The 22,334-nt window shown below is 37.8% G+C and overlaps 1 protein-coding gene across 2 annotated transcripts; it reads left to right on the forward strand.

Annotated features, from left to right (window-relative positions):
* Positions 1 to 323: 323 nt before the first annotated feature.
* On the forward strand, positions 324 to 20,738 carry CDC45 (cell division cycle 45). 2 transcript variants are annotated; one of them, XM_065417788.1, is made up of 18 exons: positions 324 to 374; positions 3,537 to 3,596; positions 4,133 to 4,225; positions 8,110 to 8,247; positions 9,218 to 9,361; positions 10,302 to 10,357; positions 10,987 to 11,035; positions 12,081 to 12,142; positions 12,602 to 12,652; positions 13,479 to 13,598; positions 14,082 to 14,213; positions 14,627 to 14,725; positions 15,241 to 15,402; positions 15,599 to 15,737; positions 16,202 to 16,285; positions 17,830 to 17,948; positions 19,728 to 19,804; positions 20,674 to 20,738. In XM_065417788.1, exons 1-18 carry the CDS (start codon positions 324 to 326, stop codon positions 20,736 to 20,738), a joined length of 1,701 nt encoding a protein of 566 aa, XP_065273860.1. The 2 variants fall into 2 exon arrangements, with proteins under 2 accessions (XP_065273860.1, XP_065273862.1); XM_065417790.1 differs by lacking the exon at positions 8,110 to 8,247.
* The last annotated feature ends 1,596 nt before the right edge of the window (positions 20,739 to 22,334 follow it).

Genomic DNA, 22,334 nt, shown 5'->3' on the forward strand with positions numbered 1-22,334 from the left:
GGCGCTGTACACTGACAAACAAAATGGCGGTTCCAGGAGGACTTCGTGTGGATTGGCCCATCGCCCGGCTCAGTGATCACCGTAATCGCAATGTGGTTGGTGGAGGGCTAAGATGATCGGAAAGCTAGTCCAATCAGCACTGTAGCGATACAATGTAGTGGAATTCTATTGGGCAGTGGCCAGGAAGCTGAGACCAATGGGAAAGGACGCGATTTGGCGCCTGCTTTGACTGTGGCGGAGAACGGAGCAGTCGCCGCTGCTGCAGCCATCCCGCCACTGTTACCACCTCTCTGTGGCGCGGCGGGAGCGGCCCGGTCTCGGCTATGTTCCTCTCCGACTTCCGCAAGGAGTTCTACGAGGTGATTGTGACGCAGGTGAGCGTTCTCCGGGCAGGGGGAGCGGGGCCTGCTAACCCCTCGCCCGCGAGGGACCGGGCTCCAGCAGCCCTGGGGCCCGGGCATGCTGAACCTATTCCGCGCCTGCCTGGCTCCCCGCCGGGGGCGCGCGGGGGCGGTTCGCTCGCGAAGGCGGGGGAGGCCGCCTGGTTAGATTGGGGAGGAACCCGCGGCTTCCTCCCCCACAGCGGGCCGGGCTGGATCCTCGCTCCGCACTGTGTCCCCCAGGGAGAGGCCATACGGAGCCGGGGGCAGAGCCCCCCTCTGGGCTGGGCATTGCCCTGCGGACAGCTTCATGGCCAAGCTGTGGTAAGCGCTGCCCCCCCCGGGGAGAGCGCGCAGCCCAGCACCCTGCTCCTCTCCCCGCCCGCTGCTGGTTTCACCCCGAACTCCACAGAGCAGGCAGGGTTTGCTTTGAACATCTGGCTCCGTAGCCCTCGGTGGGGCAGTGGAATAGGCTTCCCCAGCCGGGTACATCGCAATTCAGTGTGTGCTTTGCTTTGCTTTGCTGCCTGGGTTTCTTATAGTGCACCCGGAGCAGAGGCTCTAAAAGTGGCAGAATCAGCGACAAGGTGTTGGGATGTTTTGAGTTGGTGATATGGACATAGCGATCTCCTGAAGACAAGGAGCTGTAGCTGTTACCTGGGTGTAGCTAGTTGAGATAAACCCCAGGTGGGGAGTATAAGATTGAACACAACTAGCTATATGAAGGTAAAAGCTACCAGTGCCTTGTGTCCAATAGGATTTTACATTGAGTTAGCTTTCTTGATGTAAAAATGCATCTTTGTTTTCAGTGAAGACATAGCCTACGCTACAGGGTTAGCTCGATGTAAGCTGCCTTGCATTGACTTAGCTGTGGAAATGTCTTCACTTAAATTTGGCTCCCGGCACCCACTGATGAAAGTGCTTCTCTATGCCGATTTCGTAATACCACCTCCCTGAGTGTCAGGCATAGAGTCACAGTTGATGTAATTAGATCAATACAGTGTCACTGCATTGCTTACATCAACTGTTATGCTTTCAGGAGCCGTCCCACGGTGTCCCACACTGACAACACAATCAATACAAATGCTCCTGGTAATGATGTCCACCGCTGATACAAGGAGCCAAATCTGCACACGCACATAAGCAATTTTATAACTGCAGTGGCTGTATGCCAACCTAAGTTAGGGTCACATAATTTTGTAGTGTAGACATGGCCAAAGTCTGATTGCACTGAGCTATCTTCAGTGCTATAAAATGACACTAACTAGTTCGTGTACACTAAGCACTGTCGAGGGTTATCCTTTTTGTTGCAGAATACCGTGTTGCATTAAATTAGGATTAGAAATTACTTATTTGAAAGATACACTTAGATTGCAAAAAGTTTAAAGAATAATCTTGTAATACAATTAATTTACAATGGTCATAAGATTACCAGCTTCTGATAAATGCTTAACATAATTTCAGACTAGTGAATGCTGAAAATGTTGACATACAGATTTTAAGATACAGAAAAACAATTTATTGAACTTTGTCAAAGGGTCAATAAATCAGATGTCAAAGCTACTGTCTGTGATAACCGAAGGATTCCAACTAGAAACTGGCAAGCCTTTTCACAGTGGAGACCTTTTTCTTATGAATTATTTAGAGTTTCTTGTTAAATCTTTCTTGCAAAAGCATGATATTGCCAGAACTTTTTTGAAAATCACTGTAGCATTAGTTCCACAGACATTTAATTCTATGTTCAATCTCTGTTGGCCTTCATCTTGCAGTCAGCCTTCTATGATGATAGGGTTAGTGTAGATGGGCTTCCAGCCTTTTTAGTATCAATTTGTCAAACTGGTCAGAGTACGTCTAGATGATAAAGTGGTAAAAACATTACTGGGCAGCCTACATTAGTTCTCCCACCAATGAAGCTGTGCTGGTGATTGTCCAACTTTGGAAGAATTTAAGAAAAAGTTCATTGTGGCCAACACTTAAAAGAACAGTGGTGATGTTTGAACTAAACCATGCTCACCTTGAATGTTGTCTCAAGCCCTATTTATGTTACGAATTTTCCCAAGTGCTGACACTCTATTCAAGATCTTACTGAAAACTAGGGTTGCTTACACCATTATGTGTGGATTATATATACATTACTTTACTTTAAATATGGATAAAAACTGTTCTAGGATTGAATGGTTTTGAACTTTCAAAAATTATGCCCTTGCCACATAGGCCAGCATAACCATGTTTCCTGAAATGGTTAACAGGAAGAGATCCTGGACATGGATTCAGGCTATGATAAGATTGTAGCAGAGACAAGGTCTGTGTGATGTAACTTTTATCTTACTGTGAGGTGGACCACTTAAACCCTTTTTTGTTGCTCTGAAATGTAAAGGGACAGTGTCAGCATGAAAATTTAAAAATTAGTTTTTAAAAAAATATTTTTTCTGATAGAGCCTACTTTAAGTGACTATTCTGGGAATTGGGGAAACTGGCTAAACACAAGAAAACTAAGTGTTGTAGGAAATGTCCTCACTTCTCTAACTGGTCTTAAATGTTAATTGTAATCGAAGGAGCAATGTTTTCACATGGATAATGTGACTCTTCAAGTTGTTAGTGTTCCTTCAAAAACAATCCTGATTTAGTTCTCAATGCTGCAATGATCTCTGTCCAGACAGACCCCCATTGATTTAAAGTGGCTGTGTGTGTGGATTTGCCTGCATAGAGTTCATTGCTAGATAAGCCTTTACTGAGCAACCCAATATAATCAAACAAGACAAGATGACATGTTTGCACAGGTTTGTTTACACTCTGTTGTGTGATTCTCCTAGGCTATGCTAACAGGCTAGATTAAGCAGAAATAAATCTGTCTTTGTAGACATTAATATGAAATGTACCATGTGAAACAATTATCAGATATGGGACATCAATGATAGATTCCTCTTTTAAAAATTACTCTCCACTTGTCTAATTGAGTACCTTATATAAATAATGGTAATATGAGGCTCTCATCCTTACTTTATTTCTTTTGTATTGTTTGTTGCATTGAAAGATTTTAAATTTTACTGGTGGAAAATGATGCTTTTGCAAATGACCTAATATGTCTACATTTCTATGCAATAGCAAGCCATATGCACTAATTAATATATTAATACTGTCTTCAATTTTTTTCAGCGTGTTCTTCTTCTTGTTGCTTCAGATGTAGATGCATTATGTGCTTGTAAAATACTCCAAGTAAGTTTGTTCATTATAATTCTGTACCACAACAGAAGGTGTGTGTGGGGGGGGGTTACCCCATTTAAAAGATGTATACAGCACTATGTAGAAAGAAAAGTGAAAGAGAAATTTTTATAAAATTAGTTCAGTTTTAAATGTTGTAATTTTTTATTTTCCTAACTTTTGTACTAATATTTTTTCCTAACATGATACTGAGACTTGATAATTCATGCTTAAATATTTATATAGAAATGTAGTTTGGGATACTTTCGATGTACCTCTAAAGAGCAATAGGAGGACTTGGGGAGGGATAGCTCAGTGGTTTGAGCATTGGCCTGCTAAACCCAGGGTTGTGAGTTCAGTCCTTGAGGGGGCCATGTAGGGATTTGGGGCAAAAATCTGTCTGGGGATTGGTCCTGCTTTGAGCAGGGGGTTGGACTAGATGACCTCCTGAGGTCCATTCCAACCCTGATATTCTATGATTCTAACCAAGCCAGAGTTACAGTAGTTGCTGCTGTTCTTCCTCATCTGTTAAAGCCTTTCTTTCTTTCTAGGCTTTGTTTCAATGTGATCATGTACAATATACACTAGTCCCGGTATCTGGATGGCAAGAACTTGAAACTTCATTTCTTGAACATAAAGATCAGGTAAGAAAAAAACACATAGTGCATAGAGAACATAAGAAAGGCCGTACCGGGTCAGACCAAAGGTCCATCTAGCCCAGTATCCTGTCTACCGACAGTCGCCAATGCCAGGTGCCCCAGAGGGAGTGAACCTAACAGGCAATGATCAAGTGATCTCTCTCCTGCCATCCATCTCCACCCTCTGACAGACAGAGGCTAGGGACACTATTCCTTACCCGTCCTGGCTAATAGCCATTAATGGACTTAACCACCATGAATTTATCCAGTTCTCTTTTAAACTCTGTTATAGTCCTAGCCTTCACAACCTCCTCAGGTAAGGAGTTCCACAAGTTGACTGTGCGCTGCGTGAAGAAGAACTTCCTTTTATTTGTTTTAAACCTGCTGCCTATTAATTTCATTTGATGACCCCTAGTTCTTGTATTATGGGAATAAGTAAATAACTTTTCCTTATCCACTTTCTCCACATCACTCATGATTTTATATACCTCTATCATATCCCCCCTTAGTCTCCTCTTTTCCAAGCTGAAGAGTCCTAGCCTCTTTAATCTCTCCTCATATGGGACCCGTTCCAAACCCTTAATCATTTTAGTTGCCCTTTTCTGAACCTTTTCTAGTGCCAGTATATCTTTTTTGAGATGAGGAGACCACATCTGTACGCAGTATTCGAGATGAGGGCGTACCATCGATTTATATAAGGGCAATAATATATTCTCAGTCTTACTCTCTAACCCATTTTTAATGATTCCTAACATCCTGTTTGCTTTTTTGACCGCCTCTGCACACTGCGTGGACATTTTCAGAGAACTATCCACGATGACTCCAAGATCTTTTTCCTGACTTGTTGTAGCTAAATTAGCCCCCATCATATTGTATGTATAGTTGGGGTTATTTTTTCCAATGTGCATTACTTTACATTTATCCACATTAAATTTCATTTGCCATTTTGTTGCCCAATCACTTAGTTTTATGAGATCATTTTGAAGTTCTTCACAGTCTGCTTTGGACTTAACTATCTTTAGCAGTTTAGTATCATCTGCAAACTTTGCCACCTCACTGTTTACCCCTTTCTCCAGATCATTTATGAATAAGTTGAATAGGATCGGTCCGAGGACTGACCCTTGGGGAACACCACTAGTTGCCCCTCTCCATTCTGAGAATTTACCATTAATTCCTACCCTTTGTTCCCTGTCTTTTAACCAGTTCTCAATCCATGAAAGGACCTTCCCTTTTATCCCATGGCAGCTTAATTTACATAAGAGCCTTTGGTGAGGGACCTTGTCAAAGACTTTCTGGAAATCTAAGTACACTATGTCCACTGGATCCCCCTTGTCCACATGTTTGTTGACCCCTTCAAAGAATTCTAATAGATTAGTAAGACACAATTTCCCTTTACAGAAACCATGTTGACTATTGCTCAACAATTTATGTTTTTCTATGTGTCGGACAATTTTATTCTTAACTATTGTTTCGACTAATTTGCCCGGTACAGACGTTAGACTTACCGGTCTGTAATTGCCGGGATCACCTCTAGAGCCCTTTTTAAATATTGGCGTTACATTAGCTAACTTCCAGTCATTGGGTACAGAAGCCGATTTAAAGGACAGGTTACAAACCTTAGTTAACAGTTCCGCAACTTCACATTTGAGTTCTTTCAGAACTCTTGGGTGAATGCCATCTGGTCCCGGTGACTTGTTAATGTTAAGTTTATCAATTAATTCCAAAACCTCCTCTCGTGACACTTCAATCCGTGACAGTTCCTCAGATTTGTCACCTACAAAAGCCAGCTCAGGTTTGGGAATCTCCCTAACATCCTCAGCCGTGAAGACTGAAGCAAAGAATCCATTTAGTTTCTCCACAATGACTTTATCGTCTTTAAGCGCTCCTTTTGTATCTCGATCATCAAGGGGCCCCACTGGTTGTTTAGCAGGCTTCCTGCTTCTGATGTACTTAAAAAACATTGTTATTACCTTTGGAGTTTTTGGCTAGCTGTTCTTCAAACTCCTCTTTGGCTTTTCTTATTACATTCTTGCACTTAATTTGGCAGCGTTGATGCTCCTTTCTATTTGCCTCACTAGGATTTGACTTCCACTTTTTAAAGGAAGTCTTTTTATCTCTCACTGCTTCTTTTACATGGTTGTTAAGCCACAGTGGCTCTTTTTTAGTTCTTTTACTGTGTTTCTTAATTTGGGGTATACATTGAAGTTGGACCTCTATTATGGTGTCTTTAAAAAGCGCCCATGCAGTTTGCAGGGATTTCACTTTAGTCACTGTACCTTTTAACTTCTGTTTAACTAACCCCCTCATTTTTGCATACTTCCCCCTTTTGAAATTAAATGCCACAGTGTTGGGCTGTTGAGATGTTCTTCCCACCACAGGGATGTTGAATGCTATTGTATTATGGTCACTATTTCCAAGCGGTCCTGCTATAGTTACCTCTTGGACCAGCTCCTGCGCTCCACTCAGGACTAAATCTAGAGTTGCCTCTCCCCTTGTGGGTTCCCGTACCAGCTGCTCCATGAAGCAGTCATTTAAAGTATCGAGAAATTTTATCTCTGCATTTCGTCCTGAAGTGAAATGTTCCTAGTCAATATGGGGATAATTGAAATCCCCCACTATTATTGAGTTCTTAATTTTGATAGCCTCTCTAATTTCCCTTAGCATTTCATCATCACTATCACCGTCCTGGTCAGGTGGTCGATAATAGATCCCTAATGTTATATTCTTATTAGAGCATGAAATTTCTATCCATAGAGATTCTATGGAACATGCGGATTTGCTTAAGATTTTTACTTCATTTGATTGTACATTTTCTTTCACATATAGTGCCACTCCCCCCCCTGCACGACCTGTTCTGTCCTTCCGATATATTTTGTACCCCGGAATGATTGTGTCCCATTGATTGCTCTCAGTCCACCAGGTTTCTGTGATGCCTATTATATCAATATTCTCCTTTATCACAAGGCACTCTAGTTCACCCATCTTATTATTTAGACTTCTAGCATTTGTGTACAAGCACTTTAAAAACTTGTCACTGTTTATTTGTCTGCCCTTTTCTGATGTATCAGATTCTTTTTTATGTGAATGTTTATCATCTGATCTGGCCCCTACTTTATCCTCTTCCATCCTCTGCTCCTGACTATAACCTGGAGATTCTCTATCATTAGACTCTCCGCTAAGAGAAGTCTCTGTCCGATCCACATGCTCCTCTGCAGCAGTCGGCTTTCCCCCATCTCCTAGTTTAAAAACTGCTCTACAACCTTTTTAATGTTTAGTGCCAGCCGTCTGGTTCCACTTTGGTTTAGGTGGAGCCCATCCTTCCTGTATAGGCTTTCTATATGATCCTACTATATAGTTGTAATTTTTAAGCACACTTTTTCCTTAGCTTCTGATCTAAGTTTTAGGTTGAGATTTTAGTGGTTGCCCAAATAACATTGGATAAAGTTAGATGTACGAGGGACAAATGCTTGGCAAGTTCTCACACCTTGTTCTGCTAATGTGCCATAATTCTGGTTTAGCAAATACTTCTGCTATTTTAGATATGGATCACTTCTAAAGAGAACTGCCAAATGCATCATAGTGTGGTGGTTTTATGAGGTGGGCCAAGATAACACAAGTAAACTGATTTCACTTTTGAGCTATATAAACTGTGAAAGGTTAGATTATTAGCTCTCTTAGCAGTCTCCACACCCCAAAACCCCAGCACATTATCTTTGTATGCAAAACTTGTTTCTGTTTTCCCTGAGGTGTTGTAGATTAGGAGTCTAATGTAAATGGGTACAAGAGAAAATGCTTTGTAAGCAGAATAGTTACAAAGCTTAGTTTGTTTGGGGGGTTTGTTAGTGTGGAAAACAAACTATCTGCTAATTTAGGTTGTTTTTCTTTTGCAGTTCCAATATTTTGTTCTTATAAACTGTGGTGCCAACGTTGACCTCCTGGAGATCCTGCAGCCTGAAGAAGATACATTTTTCTTTATCTGTGACACTCACAGGCCTATCAATGTAGTGAATGTTTACAATGAGACGCAGGTAAATCAAGCTGTTCAGCAGAATATGCAATATCCTGTCCTGAGCTAGGTGACCTACCACTCTTCTATTCCTTTCAACATAGGTAATTTCCACAATGCTAACAGGAAAGCAGAAAACAAATTAATAATAACTTGCAGTAGTAGTTTATATGGGTAAAAGGTTATACCAGGGGTCGGCAACCTTTCAGAAGTGTTGTGCTGAGTCTTCATTTATTCACTCTAATTTAAGGTTTCACGTGCCAGTAATACATTTTAACGTTTTTAGAAGGTCTCTTTCTATAAGCCTGTAATATATAACTAAACTATTGTTGTATGTAAAGTAAATAAGGTTTTTAAAATGTTTAAGAAGCTTCATTTAAAATTAAATTAAAATGCAGAGCCCCCCAGACCGGTGGCCAGGACCCAGGCAGTGTGTGCCACTGAAAATCAGCTCGCGTGCCACCTTCGGCACACGTGCCATAGGTTGCCTACCCCTGGGTTATACCATGTTATGAGATTCACAGAAATGATTGTAAGTTCTGTACCATTGAAGAGAACATATTACTGTTAGGTTGACTTCTTTTAGAATGTATAATTTATTATCTCAGTGATATCATCTTAAATGAAGAATGCTGACATTTTGTTTATAGTCTAAAATTACTTGGTAATGTTCCTTAACAGATATGCTTTGTTTTTACATTGAAAATCATTATAATTCCAGTTTGTTTTGTAGTGCTATACTTACCTTGTGTTGATACAGAAGAATAAACATATTTATCTTAAGTCAGTGCCATTGTTCTAGCCTGTGTATATGGATTCTAATAGAGTAACATTTTAATGCTCTGGTATGAGTAGATCAAAGCAAGAGTGACTGGTTAGTCTGTTATACTAAAAGGAACAAGTGATGTACATTTGTGGGTTTAACAATTATTTCAGTTGTTAAAATGAGCTATTTTATCTAAAATACACGTTGTTGTTGTTGTTGTTGTTAGATTAAGCTGTTGATTAAGCAGGATGATGACCTTGAAATTCCTGCCTATGATGATATCTTCAGAGATGAAGAGGAGGATGAAGATGATTCTGGGAATGAAAGTGATGGATCAGAGCCTTCAGGGAAGCGCAAACGATTTGAAGAGGTGTTTTTCTTACAGCGTTGTTGTGAAAAGGGGGAAAAAATTCATATGCATATCCTGATGTAGTTCAGCAAATATGATAACACCATTTGGGTTTTAGGGGCAAATGAAGCCTAAACAAAAGTCATTAGAACTTTAGAAGATCAAAAGGCCCAGACACAAGTTTAAAAAATAAACCAAGTTGAAAGGATACTCTAGCATATCTCCAGACAAAAAACTTTAATGTGAAGTTCAGGTTGAGAGTATATATCAATAATTTAAGGATAAAAATCTTTACAAAAACTTCATAGTTAAACAAAAATAATTTAAAAAACAGGACATTTAGAGTTAATGTTAAACTCTCAAGAATCTGAACATTTGAATATATAGAAATTCATAGATGGATAAACTATTCTTAATTTTGCCCTTGTAACAATGCCGTAAGAAAAGTTAAAAAACAAAACCTCAGACTACCTCATCCCTTAGTGTGGGAGGAGGTTGTTGTTGTTTTTTTTTTTTAAATCTTAGTGACCTCCAAACTCAACACACATGTTCTACTCTTAGTTGTACAACAGGTGTTCTGTCTTTGACCACCTTTATGGCCAGGGCATAGACTCTTGATCAGACAATATATCTAAGGCACCTTCCAGGTCATGTGAAAAGGTGAGGGCACTTGAGGGATCAGGTCCTGTAATTCTAAATGCCAGCCAGTTTTCAAAATGTCATTTAAAACCTTCCAGCTTTTACAAAATTATAATATAAATAACACTATAGAAGGGTTCCATTTCTTTAATCTTGTTTTTGTGGAAATGTTTTGAAAATACTTCTTGTCCTATTAGGTTTACTAAATTTTTATTTTGACAAAGCCTAGGTTGTGGGCCTAAACTGACTGGATTGTCACTTACCTTTTAAGTCATTCTTTTCCTTGACCATCTTATGTTTTGGTATCTAAACTTGTCTGCAGGATATTATGGAGAGAACAATGAAAAGAAGACAGAGGAGAGAGTGGGAGGCACGTAGGTATGTGTTGGTACGCTTGATATTGCTTATACCTTTTTTCTCTCCCTCCCCTTTTAATAGTAATCTTCACATTGAGACCACAAAAGTCTATTCTTTACTGCTAGACCTGCAATAATGCTGCAGTTCACATTTCATTCAGAAATTGGAAGGTAAAAGTTGTGTAAGTCATATCTAGCAAGTATTCTTGCTATTTTGTAGTATAGCTGTAAGTTTATTTTATTAAACATTTAATGATTTGTAAACTTGCACACCACTAAGTGCAATGGTTGGCCGTTAACTGATTGTACCCTTTATGTCATCTATCATACGACCAGATCCTGCCCTGATTTGCTCCCTGTGCAATCCTATGTGTCAATGGGATTGTATAGGTTGCTAATCAGGGAAAAATGTGGATGATACAATTTGATAAGATTTCTTTTAAAATAGAAGCGACATTGCAGTCTCGTAAATTTCAATGTTACTAATGCGTAACTCCTTTACTCCAAAAAAAAAAAAGTTTGGTTTAGCCCCAAGTTTGATTTCATATTTGCAATATACTAATTTTAAAACAATGTAAGTGCTATTTTACTTATGTAAGGGACTTGAAGCAAATCTTGCTACTTAAGCAAACACTTTTCCCCCCCTTTTAGACGAGAAATTCTCTTTGATTATGAGCAATATGAATACCATGGAACCTCGGTAAGTATCAAGTGCTGCTTGCTGTAAACGCTAAACTACCACAAAGAAAGTGTCCTCCTGCAATAGGAATATCTCCAATATGTTGTATGAAGTTCTTTGACTTATTTATACTGCATTAAGTTGTTATTGCATTATGTTTCATTGGTTTACTGTAAGATGTAACAAATAGCCTCTATGGTATATTCTCCTACGTATGCCTTTATTAATCAATTCTGAGTTCTGGGATTTCTGAAGTACCCTTTGGCATTCAGAGATGTAAACCAGAAACTCTGTGGCACAGCCATCAGTGCCACTACTTGCCAATAGTGAGTTTCCATGAGTTCCCATCTTTGCTCCACTAGTGAGTGTCCCCTTACCGCATAACAATCTTAATGTTAAAATACAAAAATTGCATCCCAAAGTACTTCACAAATTATATGTACAGCAGTGAAGTGCAGCCACCTTTGGGTTGAGAGCCAGCAACCCAACTGATGCATAGCATGCCCCACAATAGAGAAGAAGGGGCAATTTTGGCGGACAACAGGTCAAATAAATCCCTAATAATAAGCTTTCTGTTGTATGGGATCTTTAATGTTCATAAAAAAACATACAGGGCCACCTCCTTTTTTTTAAGGTCTAATCTGAAATACCCGCACATGCATGGAACTCAGGTTTTTTTTTCAGAAAGAGAAATATGGGTTGATATGACCTTGCTTGGATTTATTCCTCTATTTTCTAGGAAAGTAGGGGTTTCAAACCCAAAGTTTAGATTACTGAGCTGTTTCTTCTCAGAACTAGCATATTCTCTATCAAATTATTTTAAATCTTGTTGTTAAATGCAATTTATATATAAACACAGAAGGATAATAGAGTCATGAAAGGCACTTTTTGCCCTTCTTCCCAGTTTAGGGAGTAAGAGACTAGAATTCAGATTAGAACCTGTCTGTCCTGCAGAAGCTCTGCTACTAAGATGGTGCATGAGATATTTTTAAAAAGTGTTCTGCTATTTTTTTTCCTAATTGTCAGGTTTGTTATGGTAATTCATCAGTCCTCTTTTCTCTTGTAGTCTGCCATGGTGATGTTTGACTTGGCATGGATAATGTCTAAAGACTTGAATGACATGTTGTGGTATGTAGTCCAGTTGGGGTGTCAACGTTCATTATTTATAGTAATAGTACCAGATAATTCCATAGCAAAATGTACAAAGATCCTCAATAGTATTTTTATCCAATGTGCGTGCGTGCATGACTTTTTAATTTTATGTTGGAGAAAAATTACATCTTAGGCTTAGAGAACGATACCTCCACTACAAACTGAACTGTTGTATTTCAAAAATTTACTATGTGGGGCCACTGAAATTATTTCTGTAGCTATGTATGTAAAGTATCTTGTCAAGTAAAAATACAGCTGCTTTCCCATGTGAACGTGTTCTGTGATTAATTTAGTTCAGAAGTGTTTGTATACCTGCTGCACACAGTCCTCTTCTAAATGTCGTAGATGTCTGTTCTTTCATGTATTTACATCTTAACCTTTCTACGTTGCATAGATTCTTTTCCTACCTGACTTTTTCTCCCCCCATTTTTTTAGGTGGGCTATTGTTGGGCTTACAGACCAGTGGGTTCAAGATAAAATCACACAGTAAGTAAGCTGTTCATCTATTTTTATTTAATAGCTAATATGCATCAGGGAATCTGCATGTTAATGTACGCAGCAACACAGGAGTCAGGCTATTATATTAGTGAGTGAATGTGGTGTACATATTATTCAAACAAATTGTATTTTTAATTGAAATAAACATTCAAACAATAGAAACAATTTCTAATGAACTTTTTTTTTCCAGATTATTCATTTTATAAAATGATCACTGCTAATATTCCATAGAAAAGCCGTGCTTAATTGTGGCTAATTTAAAGATGTCTGTTTTACAGTAGCTTCGTTAAAGGAAAAATCTCAGTGTAGTCTATACTTTTAAAAATTCTCTTGCTTGTTTCACTTTTTAAAAGCTTGAAACATTTTTCTCTAATTCGTTTTTTCCTATTTTTCATACATAGATTTATCTCCCGATAGCCACTAAGTTTCTGTGTTTTGCATTGTACAAAATTTTGATATGTATGATAGATTTCAGTTTGTGTATTCTGCTCTCCCTACACCTACCTGCATTAATCTCTATTTTGTGAGGTTGAGGGTAAATTTAGTAACTACTTTCATTTTTGTATGTGTTACTATTGCAATAAATATATTCGTTTTGATTTACTTTGTATACTACCACATGGGGGGAGAGAGAGCTGATCACTAGGTGGTGCCAATTTTTTTAAAAAATATATCTTTTATCTTTTCATAATAAGGTTTCATTTTTGTGACGCTGGCTAGCCAAGGTGTAAGTCTTAGGAAAGAATTTTGTAGTAAACAAGAATAAAAGTACCAAGGGAAAGAAAAATTACTATTTTTTTTTTTTCTTTTAAAGAATGAAGTATGTGACTGATATTGGAACTTTACAGCGTCATGTGTCCCGGCATAACCACCGCAATGAAGATGAAGAGAACTCCCTTTCTATTGATTGCATGAGAATAGCATTTGAGTATGAGTATCCTTATGTCTGATCTATAAATATTAAGGGGTTAAAAAAACCAACCTGATTTGACAGACTGAAGGCCTAATCTAGGGAAAGGAATCTTATTCAGGTTCTCTATGAGCTAGGAATTGAATTGGAAGAAACAGATACTTGAATGTTTATTGCAGGTGAATCCTTGTTCCAATGTTTGAGCATAACTCCAGCAACACAATCTAACCTTTCAGAACTACGGAACTGAAGTACAAATGCAAACCCAGGAAAAATAGAAGGGGGGAAAATGACAGCTACACCAGTTAGCCTTCACTGTGATAATGTTCTTATGCACATCTGGAAATCTTTATTCCAGTGAGGTGTAGTTAATGCAGATTTAAATAGTATGTGTGGTGAGGGTGGGGAAGGAATAGTAATAAACAATTAAGTTCATTACTAATTTGTAAATATAAATATATATGCTCTAAATCACTATTTTTCCCTAATTCCTGTTAATGTCCTCAGTCTGCGCCTGGCTCTTTATCAACATTGGTCCCTATTTGAAAGCCTCTGTAACACTTGTTATACTTCTGCCAGTCTCAAACTTTGGTCTGTACAAGGGCAGAAGAGGCTTCAGGAGTTTTTTGCTGACATGGGGTGAGTTAAAGATTCGTCGGGAAAAGGGAACGCTACATTGTACTTTTCAATAAGGAAGCATATGAAAAATATTCAGGATATAACATAGTAAAGATTAGAATTTTGAGGTGGGCACTTATGTAAAATATGGAAATGTTGTTATGGGCACAGAGTGGATTGCCCTTCCACTGCATTACTTCTGCTCTGCTGACACTACTGTACTCATTAATTTTAAGATATGTGCTTTTATTGGACAGTAGATATATGAAGTGACTCTTGCACATCCACTCATCAGTGTTTCAAGTAGATGAATAGAAGAGCTGTAAATTAGAATTGACCTGTTGAATGCATTCACTTATAGGGCAATCTCCTTTCCATTAGATGAAGACATGTTTAACTGCATGTTTAAAAAATGACTTTTTCCCATTTTGTAGTTTGCCTTTGAAGCAGGTGAAGCAAAAGTTTAATTCCATGGACATTTCCTTAAAGGAGAACCTGCAGGAAATGATTGAAGAATCTGCCAGCAAATTTGGGTAAAATCCTATTTCTGTTAATTAAATTTCTGTTAACTACTATTGTGTATTAGAAATATTACAAAGCTTTACAACACCCATATATATTAGACTATCATACTGATTGTACAGACTGGTAAACTGGTGCTGAGGATCTGACTTTACAAGATGTTTAGGCCCCTTACTTCATTTGACCAATTATAGAAGCTCAGCATCTCTCAGAATCCGGCTTTGAGAGACTTCCTGATGCATCAGGCATAAACCCAGAACTTCTGACTCCTAGTGCTGTGCTCTAACTGTTAACATGCAGTTTAGTAGTTTACGAGCAGTTTAAAGAGGATGCCACAACTTGTTTAAAAAGACATAACAATAATGCTAGATAGGAATAAGACTAGTCAGAAAAGTTAATGTGAGATTTACCCTTGTGCTTCTAATTTCAAACTTCTTAATGGATGGCAATACATGTTAATAGTATCATATAGATTTATAAGAAGTTTGTCATAACTTCTCTCCATTGATTTGGTCCGCTTTTACAGAATGAAAAACGTAAGAGTACAGACCTTCAGCATTCACTTTGGTTTTAAGAACAAGTTCTTAGCAAGTGACATCGTCTATGCAACAGCTTCTCTAATGGAGAATATAGAGAAAGATGAACCTGGAACTGATAATTTTATCAAGGCTTTGGACAGTCTTTCCAGGTATTGTGCATATGCTCTCTCCCCTCTCACAATTTTTCTTAATCATTAGTTATGAAAACCATGTTAAGTTGATGAAAATGCTTCTCTCAGAAGATTCAAAGCAAATATCCTTATGATTAGTATTTAGAAATAACTCCATTTAACAAGAATTTTCTTTTTATGTGAAAGTATTTCTCTTCTCCCTCTTCCATTATAGGAGTAACCTGGACAAACTGCATCAAGGGCTGGAACTAGCTAAAAAACAACTTCGTGCCATTCAGCAGACTGTAGCCAGCTGTATTTGCACCAATCTTGTAATCTCTCAGGGGCCTTTTCTCTATTGCTATCTAATGGAGGTCAGAATTATGTACTTGTTCCTCCTCATTTGACTTCTTGTACTGTAACTGTCACCATTGGTATGTCAAGTAGATATGAAAGCCTGGAAGAGCTTAGCTTTCTATGTTGCACTGATTTCGAATCAGCCTATATTGACACCCCTTCTCCCCCTGACTTTTCCCCGTTTTAAGAATCAGTCTTGTCATGGTACTGTCTTGATATTCAAGTCAGCAAGGCGATCAATCCTTCTGGAGTTTTGTCTTGTAAAAATTAAGGAAAGGTTCCTTAGGTTTTTTTATATACAAATGAAGAGCACTTTTTAAGTAGAAACAATTTTTTGTTCATGTTTCTAGAGTGTCATGAGTTTTTGTTTTGTTTTTTTGTTTTGTTTTTTGTTTTAAACTGCCATTCATCCTAAAGATGAGCTAAGGATGTTACTATCTCTTGTTTAGGTATAATTGAGTTAACTTTTTTCTTTTCCCAGGGCACTCCAGATGTGAAACTGTTCTCCAAACCAGTGTCTCTGTGCCTGCTCAGTAAATATTTACTCAAGTCTTTTGTTTGCTCTGTAAGTAAATTAAAGGCTTACAACTGGCTAACTCTTGCTCTGAATACACAGTTATAATTCTTCTGTGGATTATTTAAGAAAAGGATCACCAGATAAAGTATTAAAATATACAAGTTACTTTTTCAGCTAACTGAATGGTTAGGTAGTATGGCACCAATGTACAGATGATGCCGTGAGGAAGATTCCAGTTTGCAGACCTCTTAACACTAGTGAGAGTTTTTCATCTGAGATGCTGACATCCAACAATAGAGGGAGATCATAGTAATTAAATTTAAAATTGTTACACCTTTTTTAACAAACTTACTGTGGCAGAGAAATTAGCTTAAGTTTGTAACACTGAAAATACAGGATTGATTAAGTTATCAAAAAACACCTGGAACATTTTAATTTATTTTTGTAAATGTATATTTAAAATAGTAAACCTCTATTCACAACAAACCAAACTGAATTTTAAGCAGTATTTACTAAAATGGTCATTTTTTAAACTATATAAAAGTAGTACTCAATTCAGATAAAACACAGGGCTTAGTATTAGATTAACATATCACCCAGTCAGTGAACATTCTCCTACTGTACAAATAACATTATCATGAGCAATGTTCACTATGTTCATACATTACTTCTCTTCTGAAAATTAGACTAAGATCCCTACCCTCCAATGAGTTCCACGTGGGCCTACTCCTCTATGGAGCTAGTTGCAGGACTGGAGCTTTAATCAAAGCTTTTTTCCTAAGGGGTTGTCTTCCTAATTTCTTTAGGTCCCTAGCTCTCAACCAAGGTGACTGTTATGCCCAGAGTTATCAGACAGAATTATCCGTGCGACAGGATGGCAATCTCAAAGTTAGCTGCAAAAGAATTATGTCTAGGGATTTATGCCATGCTGAACACTTGATTTACTGGAATAGACATTCCTACAAAATAGCCAAAATCCTTAAATCACTCACTGACTTTGAAGAACTTAATTAAAGAGGGTAAGGTTATCAAAGTGCTAACCTGATAAAAGTGGCAGTTTTATCTTTGATAAATACAGATCAGATAACTTTCCCAGGAGCTCTCTACTACTGCAGACCTGTGGAAGGGTGAAGGAATACCACACTAATGAGGAAGGGAATGTGTTTAGTGGAGTTGAACTTACTTTTCAAGCTTAGTGTCTCTTGTATTATTTTATAGAAAATTAAATTGTGCAAAATTTTTCACTTATGCACAGCACACATTTTACATACCAAGGTGACAATGCATGCTTTAATGAAAAAAGGCAGCATTTTTCCTTACTGGAAATGATGTCCATAGCTTCATATCTGATCCATGTTAAAATTGAATGTAGGATTGAAAGAGGATTGAATTTTCTTTAGGTCACTTACTGCTATGCCTACAGTCACTAGACTTGTGACAGGGAGATCAAATAAAGAAACCACTCTCAGTTGGCTTGGAGTAGAGTTGACTTTTTAAGTCAACATCTTTAGTAATACTTGGCATGCAGAACTGAAGGTTGATTGTATCACCTTTGAGCTCTTTGTCTAACCGAGGGACTTTCTGTCTTCCAGACAAAAAACAAGCGCTGTAAGCTGCTGCCACTGATAGTAGCAGCGCCGATGGATGTTGAACAGGGTACAGTGATCATGGTGGGAATTCCTCCAGAGACAGAAAGCTCCGACAAAAAGAAGTGAGTGTGTTTTTTGTTTAGTATCCTTTCTAAATGACATCAATAGGTTTATATCAGGAAAGAGGCTAAGCTTATCTAAGATATATTTTTAATGCCAAATGTTTTGATCCCAATGTTAGCTTTAATGATCAATTGTACACATTTTAAGTATTTTGCTATGGGACTTTAGCTGTAACAGTGAAGTACCTTTCACAGACCTGAGGAAGAGCTCTCTGTAGCTCAAAAGCTTGTCTCTCTTACCAACAGACGTTAATCCAATAAAAGATATTACCTCACTCACCTTGTCTCTTGCTATGGATATGAAATATAGGCACACATTTCCCCCATTCCTCTTTTTTTTTTTTTTTTTCTGATTGGTTTGTTCATTTACCTTTGAACAATAAATATCCTTTCAGTAATGTTTAAATATAATAATCCCAACTATCCATATAAAGTGATGAGGTCTAAATTAGCTGTTACCACTCATGAAAGAGATCTTGGAGTCATTGTGGATAGTTCTCTGAAAACATCCACTCAATGTGCAGTGGCAGTCAAAAAAGTCAACAGAATGTTGGGAATCATTAAAAGGATAGATAAGACAGGAAATAACATATTGCCTCTATATAAATCCATGGTAAACCCACATCTTGAATACTGTGTGCAGATGCGGTCGCCCCATCTCAAAAAAGATACAGTGAAATTGGAAAAGGTACAGAAAAGGGCAACAAAAATGATTAGGGGTATGGAACAGCTTCCATAAGAGGAGAGATTAATAAGACTGGGACTTTTCAGCTTGGAAAAGAGACGACTAAGGGGGGATGTGATGGAAATCTATAAAATCATGACTGGTTTGGAGAAAGTCAAGTGGTGTTTACTCCTTCTCATAATACAAGAACTAGAGGTTGCCAAATGAAATTAATAGGCAGCAGGTTTAAAACAAACAAAAAAGGAAGTACTTCTTTACACAACGCACAGTCAACCTGTGGAACCCTTTGCCAGAGGATGGTGTGAAGATCAAGACACTAACAGGGTTAAAAAAAGAACTAGATAAATTCATGGAAGATGGGTCCATCAATGGCTATTAGCCAGGATGGGCAGGGATGGTGTCCCTAACCTCTGTTTGCCAGAAGCTGGGAATGGGCAACAGGGGATAGATCACTTGATGATTACCTGTTCTGTTCATTCCCTCTGGGGCACCTGGCATTGGCCACTGCTGGAAGACCGGATAACTGGATTAGATGGACCTTTAGTCTGACCCAATATGGCCGTTCTTATATTCTTATTATTTGTCACAGTGCTAAAAAATAAAAGTAGTGGACATTTTTTGTGGCTATACTTTTTGTGTAGGTCCTGACTTTTTTTCAGTGTGCTTGCAAATTATATTCAGGGTGCTCAGTCACTGGGCCATTTGCGGATCCTTTTTTAAAATTGCTGTCACAGGCAATAGAATTAAATCCTGCTAAAGCTCAGGGTTTGCATGGGAGGAGTTGTTATATTCATAAGGCAGGAGTTTTAATCTTGACTACTTTTGAGGTTTTCCCCTAATTTAAATTTTTTATCTGCTTCCTGGGAGACAAAGCGGTTGTTTGGACACAGTGACTAATTGGAGCCCATGCACTCTGGACTTTTGTGACTGCATGGGGCTTGTAGGATATAATATGCGTGGTCCAGGAAGGCTAGGGTGGAAAGGGAAGGATATTTTGTCTTCTCTGTAAAATTTGGAGTGTTAGAAAAATGAATAAGTGTGCTGCTAATTAATGAGGTGATATTCCTAATGTGTGGGTTTGGTTTTTTTTAAAGCTTTTTTGGGAGAGCATTTGAAAAAGCTGCAGAAAGCACAAATTCTAGGACTTTACATAACCACTTTGACATGTCTAGTAAGTAACTTTTTATCTTTTCACATCCACATATTGCATTTGACAGGCAAATCCTTTAGGGGTCAGTGTTTCTACTGTTTTAGACAGGAGACTCCCTAAAAGATCTCAGTCATTCTACAAAGTGGCAGTTCTTGTAATTTGAATATATACATAGGTGATGATCATCTATGTGGTGTGCTTCACAAGCAGGCTGCAATATAACACAGTCCAGATTTTAGTACCGGGGCACTTCTTGAATTGGCATCTTGGTGTACTGAAAGTATAAAAACTGCTAGCTGTGCAAACCTCTTAATTATTACTGAGAAAAGTTGAAATATATTTTGCCTGGAATGACCATTTTTACCTGAATTGACTTGGAGCTCTCAAATGTAACCATAAACAGTTATAGTTATGTGCTAGTTATGATGTAGGCTTATCTACATTAACATTTGTTTTGAAATACGTTTGGTACAGCCATTTGAAAGAGACATCAGCACAAAAAGAGAGATTTCTCACCTCCTTTTTTTTAGCTAACAAAAAGGAGTAGTAGTCTGGAAAGGTTTATATGTGTTTTTGCAAAGAAGGCAAAATTTAAACTCTGAAAATTATGATGTAGGTATTTGCTCTGCAACATCTGATGTAAACCTAGAATCTATCAAGCCCACTTAATTAAAATAGGAGACCATATTTAAAGGGTGAGAATCTGGAATTCTGAATTTGCTCAGATCTCCCTTTTAACAGCACAGTAAACCTACGTACTACTATATTACCCAGACTTCAAAAAAACGTGAGAAATAATTTGATTAAAAATACTAGTACATATTCCCAGAGTCTGAGACTTGGTATATCTGCAGTTGTCTCCTGTACTAATAAATCTTTCATTATTTTAGTAATTGAACTGAAAATGGAAGATCGGAGCAAATTTCTGGATGCACTTATTTCTCTCTTGTCCTAATGGTAAGTGTGCGTGAAAGGAGAATTAATTCTTGAACGTGGTTTATGCAGCACATTTTAGTGAAAGTATAAATTGTAGATAAGCTATAATTTCAAACAAAGCCAGCTTATTTTCCTTTTGAGTCTGGGGTCTATCTACCCATCAAAAGATACTATAAGTTGAAACTTGCCATGGAATGCAGGAGTCAGAAATAGTAAGTACTTCTTAAAATTTATTTAGTTGTGGTTTTAAATTGTACAAGTCCAAATGAATGGATGATTTTAGTTTAGACCTGTTATTTTCTACTTACTATAGTCTAACTGCTTTTACACATGTATATGAAGTGCCTTCAAACACACAATAGGTTGATCTATCGGTTAAATAATATGCCTTCTGAAAACATTAACAAATCTGTTTTAATCCAGATGGAACACACAAGCTGTATGCGTGTTTTTTTTGTACATAGTAGCAATTTTTCCCCGAAAGACTAACTCAAGCTCTTCCCATCTGTTAAATAGCATTTTATCTTTCATTAGTTTATTTTGTGGATTTTTTTGTTTTAAACTAAGAAAGTGAACAGACTGTTTAAGTTTTGAAACACTGACAGAAGCCAGGATATTCAAAATGAAGGTTAATACTCTGTCCTTGACTCATACTTTTTTAAAATTCTCTTTAATCATCACAACAGTTTTGAGTTCAAGACAGAATCCTGGCCCTAACAGTGCATTTCCTGGCTTTGAAAGTTTGTGATAACCTTAACATTATTTAAACAAAGTTTGCATTTATTATGGCCTGCATCCATAATATTTAGGTTGTTGTCTAGAACAAAGTTGGGACAATTTAATACTTCACAGGTGGTCATTATGAAGGTGTTCTCTAGCAGTCTTGTTAATATACCAAAATAAGACAGGATATTTGTAAATAAACAACATATTCATTTCATATTTTTTAAATAATCAGCTAAGAAGTCTGCCCTGTAGTTCTCTCTGCACTAGCAATCTGTATTTCATTCCATTGTTGTTTTGTTTCAGTTTAGACAGATAATGTCTATTTTAGTTTTCCGTTAAGGCCGGGCCTACACTATTAAATGTTCTGTCTCCTGAATCTAGCTTTCAAGAACTTACCTTTAACCGTTCTGGGTAACGCTGTGACAGCTGGTATGGTTGGGGCAAACCTAAACCCTTGCTCTCCCTTGTAATCTTTTTTTGGTAATACTTTCTCCCTGTCCATATTGGCCTCTACTGGACAGTGCAACAGTGTTAGCCACAAAACAGTTGAAAATCAGTTGTTGAATTGTTTCGAGGCAGGCCAAATTTAATAGTGAATTGTTGCCACCTCTACTTTTTGAACAACCACAATTCCTCAGTATTCTGAACCCTTTTTAGAAGAGTTTTTTGTGTAGCTTTTGTACTGGTGTGAGCCTAACCTTCTTGAGAGAAATTTTATTAGGTGTGCTAAGTGGTTTTAGAACACACATTTGGAAGTATGTGGTTGGTTGGATCTCTAGAAGTGTTTAAAAAGGACCTTGGAAAACTTTTAATACCAAGAATTGATCCTTATTACACAACTGTGAGGTAATGAAGTATTATCCCCATTTTATAGATGTGGAAACTGAGG

The sequence above is a fragment of the Emys orbicularis genome, chromosome 16 (assembly GCF_028017835.1).
Source record: "Emys orbicularis isolate rEmyOrb1 chromosome 16, rEmyOrb1.hap1, whole genome shotgun sequence".
Classification (NCBI taxonomy): Eukaryota; Metazoa; Chordata; order Testudines; family Emydidae; genus Emys; species Emys orbicularis.

Coding starts and splice junctions, on each gene's coding strand:
- CDC45 (XM_065417788.1), top strand. CDS start 324: ATGTTCCTCTCCGACTTCCGCAAGGAGTTCTACGAGGTGATTGTGACG. Junction 15,738..16,201: donor TCTATTGCTATCTAATGGAG/GTCAGAATTATG, acceptor TTCTTTTCCCAG/GGCACTCCAGATGTGAAACT. Junction 17,949..19,727: donor GAAAGCTCCGACAAAAAGAA/GTGAGTGTGTTT, acceptor TTTTTTTTAAAG/CTTTTTTGGGAGAGCATTTG.